Source organism: Drosophila santomea, chromosome 3L (assembly GCF_016746245.2).
Source record: "Drosophila santomea strain STO CAGO 1482 chromosome 3L, Prin_Dsan_1.1, whole genome shotgun sequence".
Classification (NCBI taxonomy): domain Eukaryota; kingdom Metazoa; phylum Arthropoda; class Insecta; order Diptera; family Drosophilidae; genus Drosophila; species Drosophila santomea.
In genome coordinates this window covers 12,146,135-12,159,636 of record NC_053018.2, presented here as the reverse complement: position 1 = coordinate 12,159,636, position 13,502 = coordinate 12,146,135, and the positions used below count along the sequence as shown (strand labels likewise).

Here is a 13,502-nt window from a genome sequence, read left to right as displayed (position 1 = left end):
AAAATAAGTAATGGGTACACTTTAGCCGGCTTATTTGCTTTCCACAGTTCGTAGGCATTTTTTGTAGATCTTATCAATCTAGGTTTCAATTAAAAATATTACTAGCCTTGAAACACACCCCATACAAACGATGGTATTTAAAAATTGAAAATTTAATGCTTCAGTTCAATTTAAACACATGGTTTCATAGAAGCTTTTAGCAGATAAGGGAATAAAGCCGAACTGAACATTGAATGGGGGCTGGTAGAGACTGCTCTATATATAGATATGACGATGGGTAGTCTTACCAGAAAGCGAAAGCAAATTGTTAGACTCAAAGGTTATCTGATTAAATTACTTCCGCCAATTTTTGATTTGTAGAAATAAATAAGTGGCTTGGGAAATCGAAAGCCCAATCGATTAAGCCTTCACCAGATGCAAAGAGACCACAACAAGTCAAGTGAATGAGTGTGGCCGGGGACACACTTGAAATGTATCCGAGAGATATACAATTGCGTATCTTTATATGCTAATAAATGCCAGCACATTTCCTTAAAATGGGTCAAAAGAGTCCCCCATCCGTTGGCATAGACTACGATGTTGTAATGCCCATAGAAACTCATTTGTCGAGGGGGACGTCAGCGCCTCCCCTTCCATCGCCAGGCGACCAAGTGATCGATTGACACGATCAAAGCGCTGATACGTAATGGAATAGACACTCGAATGAATAGCACTGGCAACGAGCTCCGAGCTCCGAGCTCGGGGCTCCAAGTGCCCTGATCCGTCTCACAGATACCAGCACTCTGCGCTGGTGTGGATCCTCCATAAATATTCATGCTGGCCAAATGCAAATGTATTGGAAATTGCTCGCCTTCAATGAATTTGAGTTCTGCTCAAGCTCTAGAGTTTTGATGCTCGCACAGCCCAGCGTTATTCGCAATCCAGCAGTTGTCGCGATCGGAAGCAAATCGGAAAATCTCCCTTGGATTCCTAGAACACGCAGCCGAAAAAGTATGTGCCTAGGATGTACGCCCTCGAATTAAGGACACCGACAAAAATAGCTTTCAAAGACAAGGGATTTGTGAATAAAAGAAAATGAAGCATCCTATTACATTATGCAGTGCGACACGGACTATCACTTTTAGAATTGGTTTTCATAAATGAAAAACGTGAACCCCTTGGTATGGGAAAATATGCAGTGAAATTAAAATCAAATGATGTACCAGGCTTCTTTTATTAGTTAAAGTTCTCAAAGAACCAAAAGTGAACTTATACAATACGTGCTAGTTATGAATGTTGTACAAGTCAATGGAAATCATACAAGTTCTAAAACAATTATGTGTGTAGACCCATAATATATTAAACATTTCTATACAAAAATATATGCACTCCTGTAAGAATTTATAGTCGTCAGGATACTAGTGCTATTATCCTTTCGAAGTGTAAAGTGCTTATGTGACTTGTTTTTAAAGCGTGTATTATTCAAGAACGGATACGTTCGTGTCAAAAACTATAAATCAAAACTAAGAATAATCAGCTTAAGCTATTACATCATTCACAAGTCTGAATTATAACTCAAGATCGATGGCCTTTTTTTTGGCATCGAACAGCACAGCGTGCGTGCTCATTCCAAAGAAAAGTGATAACCCCTGAAAGTGACGGACAAGAAACAGAGAGAAGGAGTATAAACTAATAATAACACGCATCTATATGGTGTATTGATAATAGAATTCAATTCAATTTCATCTTACAGTTTGCTGGTTGTGTTGCCGCGACGTCGACGCATTTCAATTGGATTCAGGGTTTAATTTATTGAAATGTTGCCCTTTCGCTTGGGCCTGCTACTTGGCGCCGTGCTTTTCGTGGCATGCGTAAATGGAGCTGCCATCGTAAGTTTCCGAATTGTTAATGAATATCGCCCAGAATTGGTGCTTCTGTGTTTGAATGGAACTAGAGTAGTGTAATGTAAATGAACTCGGTTCGAAAACTGGGCGATAAGACATAATTTGACCAAGGTCAGTTCTTACAAGCAGCATCTAATCGGGCACACTTGCAAAGACCCTTTGAATGAATAAAGATTAGATTGACATTAGCATTGAATTTAAATCGATGTATTACCATACTTTCAGGAAAATGAGGTTTCTAGTCTGAGCGACTTGCAGCGGGAGAAGAGAGCCGGCAGAGGCTAGTAAGTTGTTTAACACTGTTTTGGAAATGTATGTCTGTAGAAAAGTAAACCCTTTCCATTTTTCTTCCCAGTTCAAGGGGACAAACCCAGTCTCAGTACTTAAATTTCGGTAAGCCGGAGGAGGATGGAAAGGCCGAGGCAGAGGCCACGGAAAATGGATCTCGCTCAACTGTCTGTAAGTACGGCTCAGATGAGTTCCATTAGCACTTTATCTATTGATCTATTGTCCTAAACCTCTTTCAGCTGGCACCCATGGAATGGGTCAGGCTCAGAGCCAGTTTTCATCAGGGGACTGCAATGGTTGTTCTGGCTACCAAACGGATTACCCTTCTGCAGGCAGAATTCTGGATGCCACCGGATCCGGAGTGGTCGGTAGACCCGATGCTATAATAAGCTTACCCGGGGGAGGTAAGTCGTATATGACCAAAACTTTATGCGGTTCATGTTCCGATTTTCTAATTCCTAATACAGGTGTGCATGGAGGTCTGAGTGCCCAGCCAGGCGGACAGACTGGAGTCGGACAAGCCGGATACGGAACCCAACCTGGCATTGGCGGACAGCCTGGAGCCCAACAGCCCGGATATGGAAGTCAACCTGGTATTGGCGGAGTCGGACAAGCCGGATACGGATCTCAACCTGGTATTGGCGGACAGACTGGAGCCGGACAACCCGGATATGGAAGCCAACCTGGTATTGGCGGTCAGACTGGAGCCGGACAACCTGGATATGGAAGCCAACCAGGAGTTGGGGGACAGACTGGAGCCGGACAACCCGGAGTTGGCGGACAGACTGCAGCCGGACAACCCGGATATGGAAGCCAACCAGGAGTTGGCGGACAGACTGAAGACGGACAACCCGGATATGGAAGACAACCAGGAGTTGGCGGACAGACTGGATCCGGACAACGTGGATATGGAAGCCAACCAGGAGTTGGCGGACAGACTGGAGCCGGACAACCAGGATATGGAAGCCAACCAGGAGTTGCCGGACAGACTGGAGCCGGACAACCCGGATATGGAAGCCAACCAGGAGTTGGCGGACAGACTGGAGCCGGACAACCCGGATACGGAACCCAACCTGGTATTGGCGGGCAGACTGGAGCCGGACAACCCGGATATGGAAGCCAACCTGGTATTGGCGGACAGACTGGAACCGGACAACCTGGATATGGAAGCCAACCAGGAGTTGGCGGACAGACTGGAGCCGGACAACCCGGATATGGAAGACAACCAGGAGTTGGCGGACAGACTGAAGACGGACAACCCGGATATGGAAGACAACCAGGAGTTGGCGGACAGACTGGATCCGGACAACGTGGATATGGAAGCCAACCAGGAGTTGGCGGACAGACTGGAGCCGGACAACCAGGATATGGAAGCCAACCAGGAGTTGCCGGACAGACTGGAGCCGGACAACCCGGATATGGAAGCCAACCAGGAGTTGGCGGACAGACTGGAGCCGGTCAACCCGGAGTTGGCGGACAGACTGGAGCCGGACAACCTGGATATGGAAGCCAACCAGGAGTTGGCGGACAGACTGGAGCCGGACAACCCGGATACGGAACCCAACCTGGTATTGGCGGACAGATTGGAGCCGGACAGCCCGGATATGGAATCCAACCTGGTATTGGCGGACAGACTGGAGCCGGGCAACCCGGATATGGAAGCCAACCAGGGGTTGGCGGACAGACTGGAGCCGGCCAACCCGGAGTTGGCGGACAGACTGGAGCCGGACAACCTGGATATGGAAGCCAACCAGGAGTTGGCGGACAGACTGGAGCCGGACAACCCGGATACGGAACCCAACCTGGTATTGGCGGGCAGACTGGAGCCGGACAACCCGGATATGGAAGCCAACCTGGTATTGGCGGACAGACTGGAACCGGACAACCCGGATATGGAAGCCAACCAGGAGTTGGCGGACAGACTGGAGCCGGACAACCCGGATACGGAGCCCAACCTAGTATTGGTGGACAGCCTGGAGCCGGACAACCCGGATACGGAACCCAACCTGGTATTGGTGGACTGACTGGAGCCGGACAACCCGGATACGGAACGCAACCTGGTATTGGCGGACAGCCCGGAGTAGGACAATCCGCATATGGAAGCCAACCTGGTATTGGCGGACAGCCCGGAGTAGGACAATCCGCATATGGAAGCCAACCAGGTGTTGGTTCTCAGACCGGAGCAATACAGCCCGGATACGGAACCCAAGCTGGTATTGGCGGACAGACTGGAGCCGGACAGCCCGGATATGGAAGCCAACCAGTATCCGGCGGTCAATCCGTCAGTGGAGGGCAACTCAGATATGGAGGCTATCCTGGAGTTGGCGGACAATCAGGTCAACCTGGGTACGTAAGCCAGCCACAAGTTGGAGGATCACCCGGATACGGAACTCAGCCAGGAACTGGGGGTCAAAGCGGTTACAGTGGAGGAATACCCGTCTACGGCGGTCAACATGGAGTTGGCGGAGCTGTGCAACCCGGATACATTACCCAACCTGGATTTGGCGGACAGACCGGACAACCCGGATATGGAAGCCAGCCAGGTGTCAGTACTCAGACCGGAACGGGACAAACAGGATATGGAAGCCAACCTGGAATTGGGGCTCAGACCGGAGAGGGACTACCAGGATACGGAACTCAACCTGGTATTGGAGGACAGGCCGGAGCCGGACAACCAGGATACGGAGTCCAGCCAGGATTTGGAGGACAACCCGGAGCCGTAAAACCCGGGTACGGACGCCAACAGACCGCAGCTGGACAACCCGGATACGGAACCCAACCTGGTATTGGCGGACAGACTGGAGCTGGACAACCCGGATACGGAACCCAACCTGGTATTGGCGGACAGACTGGAGCTGGACAACCCGGATACGGAACCCAACCTGGTATTGGCGGACAGACTGGATCTGGACAGCCCGGATACGGAAGCCAAGCTGGTATTGGCGGACAGCCCGGTGTCGGACAATCCGCATATGGAAACCAACCAGGTGTTGGTTCTCAGCCCGGAGCAGTACAACCCGGATACGGAACTCAACCTGGTATTGGCGGACAGACTGGAGCTGGACAACCCGGATACGGAACCCAACCTGGTATTGGCGGACAGACTGGAGCTGGACAATCCGGATACGGAACCCAAGCTGGTATTGGTGGACAGACTGGAGCTGGACAACCCGGATACGGAACCCAACCTGGTATTGGCGGACAGACTGGAGCTGGACAACCCGGATACGGAACCCAACCTGGTATTGGCGGACAGACTGGAGCTGGACAACCCGGATACGGAACCCAACCTGGTATTGGCGGACAGACTGGAGCTGGACAACCCGGATACGGAACCCAACCTGGTATTGGCGGACAGACTGGAGCTGGACAACCCGGATACGGAACCCAACCTTTTATTGGTGGACAGACTGGATCTGGACAGCCCGGATACGGAAGCCAAGCTGGTATTGGCGGACAGCCCGGTGTCGGACAATCCGCATATGGAAACCAACCAGGTGTTGGTTCTCAGCCCGGAGCAGTACAACCCGGATACGGAACACAACCTGGTATTGGCGGACAGACTGGAGCCCGTCAACCCGGATACGGAACCCAACCTGGTATTGGCGGACAGACTGGAGCCGGACAAACCGGATATGGAACCCAACCTGGTATTGGCGGACAGTCTGGAGCAGTAAAACCCGGCTACGGAGCACAACCTGGTATTGGCGGACAGACTGGAGCCGGACAACCGGGATATGGATCTCAACCCGGAATTGGAGGACAGATCGGAGCCGGACAAGGTGGATACGGAGGTCAACCCGGAATCGGTGGATCACCAGCCTATGGAGCACAGCCAGGAGGCAGCGGCCAAAATGCAGTCATTGGAGGGCAACCCGGACAGACCGGAGGCGGTGTAGGACAACCAGGCTACGGAACCCAGACAGGTCAAATTGGGGCGCCAGGTCGGTATACAGATGGAAGTGGACCTGGTGCTGTTGGCACTGGTGGAGTTGGTAAGTGGCTATCAAGGTAGAGGGATCGAAGGCAATGTTTTGAATTGTTCGTTTTCCAGGTGCTGCCGGTACCGGTGGAGCTGACGATGCCTTCTCCCAGGCCGAGTCATCGATTGGCGACGGACAAGCCTCGGCAAGTGCCCAGGGCAAGAAGAATGGAGGCACGGCCAAGACTCAGGTGTCGGGAACTTACAGCTCCGGCGGAACGTTTAGCGCCAGTGCAATGACGTCCGATGCGGATCGTGCGGCCAGTGCCCAGGTAACCGGAAATGCCGATGGAGCAGTGAGTCAGTCGCAGGGATCGGGAGGTCCTGCCCAATCGCAGGCCCAGGTACAGGTGGCCAAGGACGGCGGCACCAAGGCCTCGTCCCAGAGCGGTGGCATCATCCAGCAGAGCCAGAGCGAGGTGCACGCCAATGACAAGGGCGGTCTGGCGGACGCGCAGTCGAGCGGACCCGGGCAAACCTCCTCCCAGGCGCAGATCGGTTTCCGTCCCGGCCAGGAGGCCAATCCGCCAGCAGCCAATGGTGGCGGCCAGGCATCGTCCTCATCTGGCACTCACTCTAGTCAGAGTAGCTCGCAAATTCACGGAACATCCAGGTAGTGGAGCTATAGGCTATAGGATTATTGATCACTGAATGTTGAATCATTATCGGTTGTGTATTTCAGCTTTGGTGTTTCCTACCATGGTGCTGCACAATCTGCGTCGGGAACCAAGGAGCAGGTGGCTACTTACAGGGAAGCAAACAGGGAACTCTTCAATACCATAAGTCAGTTTGGCAACAACGGGAATGCGTAAGTAATATTAACATGTTTGTAGTATTTACAAGGGATAAAGTATGATCCTGCGGTTTTCAAATTGGCTAAATATGTTCAAAATTGGTTTGGAAAAGTTCCAAGCTCTAGCTCAAACAACTTGTTGTGATTTTATAACTGCCATGCCTTTGTAGAATTCCTAGCAATTCTTTGATAAAACGTATTCATTTTTGTATATTTTCTGTGGTTATTTTTGTTGCATACATAAACTAATAAATCCTTAAAAACTTCTAACTACTTTTACTTACTACTTAAAACGGAAGTGCTTCTGTAAGTTTTTTTCCACCCATTTTGTTTTAAATTAGAAATTGATAAAATTGTATGTCATTTTATTATCAACAACGTCTTAACTTCCAGTGTTACTGATCGAGCTGATGCTGTCTACAGTGGTCCCGCGCTGACTGATGAGTCCGATTCAGTGCCAGAGGCTCAACTGAAGTCCACCAAGCCCAAGGAGGAAGCGGAGCATGTAGTGAGGAAGCCGGAGCAGCCGGAGCCGGTTCAGTACGATGATGAAGAGGAAGCCGATCCGGATGAATACGACGAGGATGAGTACTACAACGAGAAGCCAGTGAAGCTAGAGGAAACCCCAAAGTCGGCCAGCATAGTAAAGCCGCCAGAGACAACACCTAAACCTAAGGTCTACGAGCAGTCATCGCCCACGCAAAGCCAACAGGCAGTCGTAGTGGCGCCGCCAGGTGAAAAATATCAGGTGGTGCAAAAGCAGAACGGTAAGGCCACCGTCAATGCTGAGCCCTCGACCACCGAAGCCATACCACCAGGATTCCGAGGAACCGTAAATGTGGAAAAGAAGTTCCACACCAAGGCCCTGGAGCTGCATCCTCCCAAGGGAGTGGAGATCACACCCGATCACACCAACGACGAGGGTCCGGTGCGGGGTGACAAGCCCATTCGGCGTACTCCTGATAGCTATGTGACCGTCACCAAGTCTGTGACCGGCAGCATGGACAACACCAAGAACCCACCGCAGGAGAACAAGAACTTCCAGTCCACCTACTACACCAAGTCGTCGACATGCGGCTACTTCACCTTCTCCTGCAACATTGTCTACGGCGCCAATGGAAGGAGCAAGATCTGCCGGCCCAAGGCGCCCACCAATGGAAAGTGCTAGGGAAGCATAAGACGCATCCCTTTCTACCAACCCCACCCATATTATAGTAGTTCAGTTCCAGAGGGGCTCAATTTTAGAATAGCTTAACCAACTGCCATCTACAAACACCTATTTGTATTTCAACGCAGCTTGCTCTTGAGCACTTAAGTGTTTTTCGCAATTAATAAACAAAGGTTTCACTGCCATTTCTTGAATATTTCGTACGACTTGCAACTGTAATTAATATTTAATAACAAAACACAACATACCAAAAAAGAACCAATTTGTTTCGATTCCTTTATTGCGAACTGCTTGTGGCCTAAATACAAATTTTATCGCATGTAAGGAGCTTGGAGTTCCAGAAGAGATATTGTGGACAGGGCATTAGGAAGGGCAGATAATCGCACTGAATGTACTGGCTGCAATTCCCTGGATAGGGTATTAGTTGGTTGAGCTTATTCTCACACAGTTTCGAGAGATCGGGATTTTCTGGATCTATGATCGCTGGTGAACTGGAATTCGAATTTATGGGGAAACAGCCAGTGGGGGTCTGAAAATCACATTGTTGAAGCTGTGGGTTCCAATTAAATTCCGGCGGACAGTCAAGCAATCGTCTCTCGTAGTACCGGTGGCAGTCATTAGGATAGGGCCATCTCTTCACAGCTTGTGGCATGCAACATCCGAAGAACAATGCACATAGTGTTACAATCAGAGTTATACGGCTTAGCACTGGTAGAAGAAAAATATGTTTTAGTAATGTTAGGAAAGTATTTCAGTTCGTACTTTTCTCTGCTTCGCGAAGATTTTTCTGTCTGAGACTGGAAGTGCGATGTGACTGGATTTTTATAAATCATTGCTGAGTAAATACACGTTATTGACAAATTGATACCATGCCTTCAGGAGAATTTCCATTATTAGCTTTCATATCACACCTGTCCTTGGAATGATAAGCTTGTCCGGTCAAGTGGAAGGTAAAATAACACGTAAGATAAGTACTAGCCGTTGCTCATCAAATTCGATAACCTATATAAATAATTAGTATATATTACTGTAAATCGAAGATTGTTTAGATAAAATAGCTGTCTGTTGCAAAGATCAGACCTGGCCAGTAAGAATTCCATATGTACACATGGCATATCTAGGGGGAAGTTGTAAAAGATTTGTCTTTCATTGTTTACGCAAATTGATAAATAAGTGTTGATCACTTCAGCTTGATAAAGATAGAGATTTCCAGCATAGTGCTGGTATAAAAGGCCGAGTTTTTCCAAGTTGTAGCATCCACTTTCTTGGAGGACTTTCATCAAACAACATCAAAAGTAACAAGAGGCATATGATCTTAAACCCGTAAGGCATTAACAAATTAATTTTTGCAGTGCTGCAAGGATCTGCTGTTATCTACCTAGGGTTGTTGGCTTCCATTGCAATTGTTGATGGTCAAGTAAACAATAATCTTGTGGTAAGTAATCAAACCGGTTAAAAAGGATAATGTGGAAAATCTTTTTATATATTTCTAGCCCATAATAACCGAACACTCTATACAATGTCCACCGTTCGACGATCCCAACCATAATGTGATGTTGCCATATCCCAACGACTGTCGCAAGTATTACGTATGCCAAAAAGGACGCGCCTTTGAGCACCAGTGTCCTCCGAATTTGTTCTGGAGCCAGATGACCTACCGCTGTGACTACAAGGAGTACTCCAACTGCAACTCGGACAATCCAAGACCTAATCAGGATGCTGGGGTGATATTTAGTGCATATCCCGGAGACTGCAGTCGATTCTACGAGACACGTATCCTTCGCTGCGAGCAAAACCTCGAGTGGAGTTCAGTATACCAGAGCTGCGTACCCCCACTGAATGGGGATTGTCAGAGGTATCCTGTAGCCTTGCCACCCGTATACCCCTTTACCCCATTGCCTCCCTTGCCAACTACACCCACCGTGCTTCCCTATGATCCCATGCCCACCGCTGCTACTCCACCGTCCATAACTCCTACGGAGTCCAACCGACTGCCAATTGATGTCCAACCGTTGTGCAATATTAGTCCTCCCAATTCATACATTCCTTATCCGGGCGACTGCAACAAGTTCATCCATTGCGGACCAACAGCAACCATTCTTACATGTCCAGATTCCCTGAAGTGGAATCCTGGCCAACGTGCCTGCACCATTTCCAGCGATGGGTGCCAGTAATAGGAAACCAGAGCTCTGAAACCAGAGTTCCGAAATCCGAGCTTTACACAATCAAACAGATGGCATGAAGTTACAACGTTTTAATAATTACTTTTACAAAAGCATTCAATAAAAAATGTATGATTACAATGCGGTAACAAAACTAGCAATCGTTTTTAAGGACTGCCACAAAGAAAAGCTTTAATCCTCTGATTTCGATTTCGGTGAAAAGTGTTTCGGTAAAATGAGCAAAGCACTTGGACTGCAGCCCGCCAGCTTGGGATCCGTACAAGTGAGAATCGTGGGATTGAACTCCTCTCCCTCCGGGCAGGCATAACCCACCGGAATGGGTTCTTCACAAACTATGTACTTGCTACAATTTCCGGGATAGGGCACCAGTGATCCCTCGGCCTTTTCCGCACAAATGCCATCCGGCGAAGGCTTTATGGTGGTTGTAGTCGTAGTCGGCGTAGTTACGGGAGGGATTGTTGTAGCCGGAATAGAACAGTTTGCGTACCACGGAGCCATACATCTTTCCTGGGCGGCACTAAATTCCTGACCCTCGCGACAGTTATAAACGATAGGAACGGGCTGAATACATTGTATAAACTTGGTGCAGTCGTCCGGATAGGGAACTAGTTTTCCCTCAGGAGCTCCATCACAGGGATCTGGTTGCGAACCTGGAGTACTCGGTGTTATTACCGTGGTTGGACCTTCTGTGGTCTCTGTAACTGAAGGTGATGTGGTTTCGATTTCACGACATGCTTCGGGCGAAACACCAGAACCACATTGCCCGGTCCACGGATCGAAATATTCCTCACTGCTACAAATACCCATCATGTAGGTGTCCTCGTCTGTGCAATATAAATACCATTGGCAATTTTCTTCGTAGGGCAATTTAAGGCCAGTGTTATTGGCACAGAGTGGAGTGTCGGGGCTAGGAGTTGTTAGTCCTGGCGATTCTGTTGTGGTCTCTCCATTCGAACAATCACTGGATTCCCACTCCACGCATCTCTGCAGAGCCTCGTTGAAAAACAAGCTCTCTGGACAGTAAAATGCAATGGGTACAGGACTAGCGCACACTATGTATTTGTTGCACACCTCGGGATACGTGGCATAATATCCATCACTCTCCCCGGAACAAATGTCTAAAATATCCGGAGGATTGGTGGTGGTTTCCTGGGTATTGGACGTAGGTGTTGTGGGTGTAGAGGTGGCTTCAGTTGTGGTGGAAGCGGTGGTAGCTCCAGATTCCTGACACGCAGTCGGAGACACATCAGGGCCACAATTGCCGGTTTGCGGATCGAACCAGGAGTTGTAAATGCAATTGGCAATGGCGGACTCTCCGTTTCCCATGCAGAGAATATATTGCTGACAATTTGTGACGAGTGGGTACGAGACTCCCAATTCTTGATCGGCACAAGGATCTTTCGGAGCTTGTGTCGTTGGCGCATTCGTAGTGGTCTCAAAGGATTCAAGACACGCAGTGGGTGACACATTGGGACCACATTCCCCAGTTTTGGGATCGAACCAGGCATTCGCAATGCATTTTGCAGTCATTGATTCGCCGTTATTGAGGCAGAGAAGGTAGGACTGGCAGTCGGATTTAATGGGAAAGCTAGCACCCAGTTCTTGATCAGCACATGAATTAGCGCCATCATCTTCCGGCGATGTTGGGGCTACAGTTGTGGATGATGTAGTAACAATAGTTGGTGTCGTGGTTGGAGCGGTTTCTCGGCAAGCTTCTGGTGCTATATCGGGACCGCAGTTGCCGCTGATCGGGCTGTACCAATTGTCGACGGGGCATGGAAATATGGTGTAGGAATTGTTGCCCCAGCAGTAATAGTATTGCTGACAGTTTTGTGGGTCCGGAAAAGAGGTTCCCCGCTCTTGGTCCTCGCACTTTGTAAAGGACTCCTCAGCCGGAGTTGTGGTATCCCACGGATCTTCAGTAGTACGGTCACCATAACACCACACGTTATCCTTATCATCGCAAATATTCAAATCCGGATTGAAAAGCATCTCACCGGGACACTGATAAATATGACTTTGCTGATTCACGCACACGTAAAACTCATTACAATTTTCTGCGGAGGGCAGTAAAGTGCTGTTTTTTATGCCCAAACAAGGATCTACCGGTGGAGATTCTGTGGGTGCAGGTGTTGGATATGGCAACGGTTCGCAGTCGACGGTCCCTGGAGTATCGCAAATCTGCAGAGGATTGTTGAACAGCTTTCCGTCGGGACAGTACTCCAAATCAGCACAAGAATCATAACATGATATATAGGCGTTGCAGTTGTAGGGATATTCATAAAAACCATTCGATAAGGATTCACAGTACGTGGAATTTGGTACCGAAGATGTTACGCACCCATGTGATTCGCGTTTCAAAAAGGGTAATATAGCATTTTGGTTGATATTATTCCATTCAACACTATACGATCCTTGGATTGAAAGGACTTCCACGCAAGGTGGTCCCAAAAGCCAAAGAATAATCGGGAAAACCGCACACACTAAAAAAAAGATTATACCCAATTATGAGTGATTTTTTGTTAGACTGTGATCTGTATTTTACTCACCTTTCATTGTGGGAGCTACTGTTTTACGAATGATTACCGAACGTTTATCTTCTAAGTTTAAAATTTAAATATATTTTCTTTATGGTTAATTTCGGGTGTCGATGTGCCAACGTCTTGGAATTAACTGAAATGGGACCACATTTTTGGCAGTTTCAAAACAATTCCCTTATAGGAGACTGCCAATGAAATCTGCTTCTACATTTTTCCGCTGATAATGACTAATAATACTGATAACATTCTATTGGTCAGGGAAGTAGACAACAGCTTATTAATGCTGATAAACATCTTTTCACTTCTGTTTTCGTTATAATTAACTTCGGCGAGATATCACAACAATTAAGTTTCCCGAAAACTTTAAGCATTCCAATCTCTTTTTTAAGTGTGATTGCAGGTAGGAACCCTATGTCTTACATTTTTATGAAGAACGTGGTCGATTGTTTGAAAGGTAGTACCTACTTTTAGGCTTCATTGGATAATGTTAATAAGACCAGTATAAAAGTAAGATTTTTTATGTATATTGGCCTTGCACCAAGCACTAGCTTACCTGCTGAAAAGGATAGTTGAAAATGTAGATAGATCCAAAGCTGGTAAATTAGGCTTTGTTGAATGTATGGTTCGTGTCCTTCATCAAAGTAAGAACAATTGATAGAGCAGTG

General features: G+C 48.1%; 4 protein-coding genes across 4 annotated transcripts; 2 read left to right on the top strand and 2 right to left on the bottom strand.

Moving 5' to 3' along the window:
* Positions 1–923: 923 nt before the first annotated feature.
* On the top strand, positions 924–8,352 carry LOC120450182 (collagen alpha-1(IV) chain). Its single transcript, XM_039633047.2, has 9 exons — positions 924–990; positions 1,733–1,868; positions 2,109–2,167; positions 2,239–2,342; positions 2,411–2,575; positions 2,639–6,166; positions 6,226–6,766; positions 6,836–6,961; positions 7,340–8,352. The coding sequence occupies exons 2-9, from the start codon at positions 1,797–1,799 to the stop codon at positions 8,112–8,114; spliced, it is 5,370 nt and encodes a 1,789-aa protein (XP_039488981.1). The 5' UTR covers positions 924–990; positions 1,733–1,796; the 3' UTR covers positions 8,115–8,352.
* Positions 8,353–8,376: 24 nt separating this feature from the next.
* LOC120450188 (peritrophin-1) lies at positions 8,377–8,997 on the bottom strand. Its single transcript, XM_039633053.1, has 2 exons — positions 8,877–8,997; positions 8,377–8,822 (listed from the first exon to the last, which is right to left on the bottom strand). Coding segments are annotated over exons 1-2 (411 nt in total). The 5' UTR covers positions 8,878–8,997; the 3' UTR covers positions 8,377–8,412.
* A 396-nt stretch (positions 8,998–9,393) lies between these two features.
* LOC120450186 lies at positions 9,394–10,317 on the top strand. The gene is made up of 3 exons (XM_039633050.1): positions 9,394–9,409; positions 9,467–9,549; positions 9,608–10,317. Coding segments are annotated over exons 1-3 (765 nt in total). The 5' UTR covers positions 9,394–9,408; the 3' UTR covers positions 10,289–10,317.
* A 94-nt stretch (positions 10,318–10,411) lies between these two features.
* Positions 10,412–12,853, bottom strand: LOC120447734 (flocculation protein FLO11). Its single transcript, XM_039629278.2, is given in 2 exon segments — positions 10,412–12,780; positions 12,847–12,853. Coding segments are annotated over 2 exon segments (2,376 nt in total).
* Between the last annotated feature and the right edge of the window lie 649 nt (positions 12,854–13,502).

Bases quoted from the DNA above. Each gene is read 5' to 3' on its own strand.
- LOC120450186 (XM_039633050.1), top strand. The intron at 9,550-9,607 runs GTAAGTAATCAA...ATATATTTCTAG, and splicing joins AAGTAAACAATAATCTTGTG to CCCATAATAACCGAACACTC.
- LOC120450182 (XM_039633047.2), top strand. From the start codon at position 1,797: ATGTTGCCCTTTCGCTTGGGCCTGCTACTTGGCGCCGTGCTTTTCGTG. The intron at 2,168-2,238 runs GTAAGTTGTTTA...TTTTCTTCCCAG, and splicing joins AAGAGAGCCGGCAGAGGCTA to TTCAAGGGGACAAACCCAGT. The intron at 6,167-6,225 runs GTAAGTGGCTAT...TTCGTTTTCCAG, and splicing joins TGTTGGCACTGGTGGAGTTG to GTGCTGCCGGTACCGGTGGA.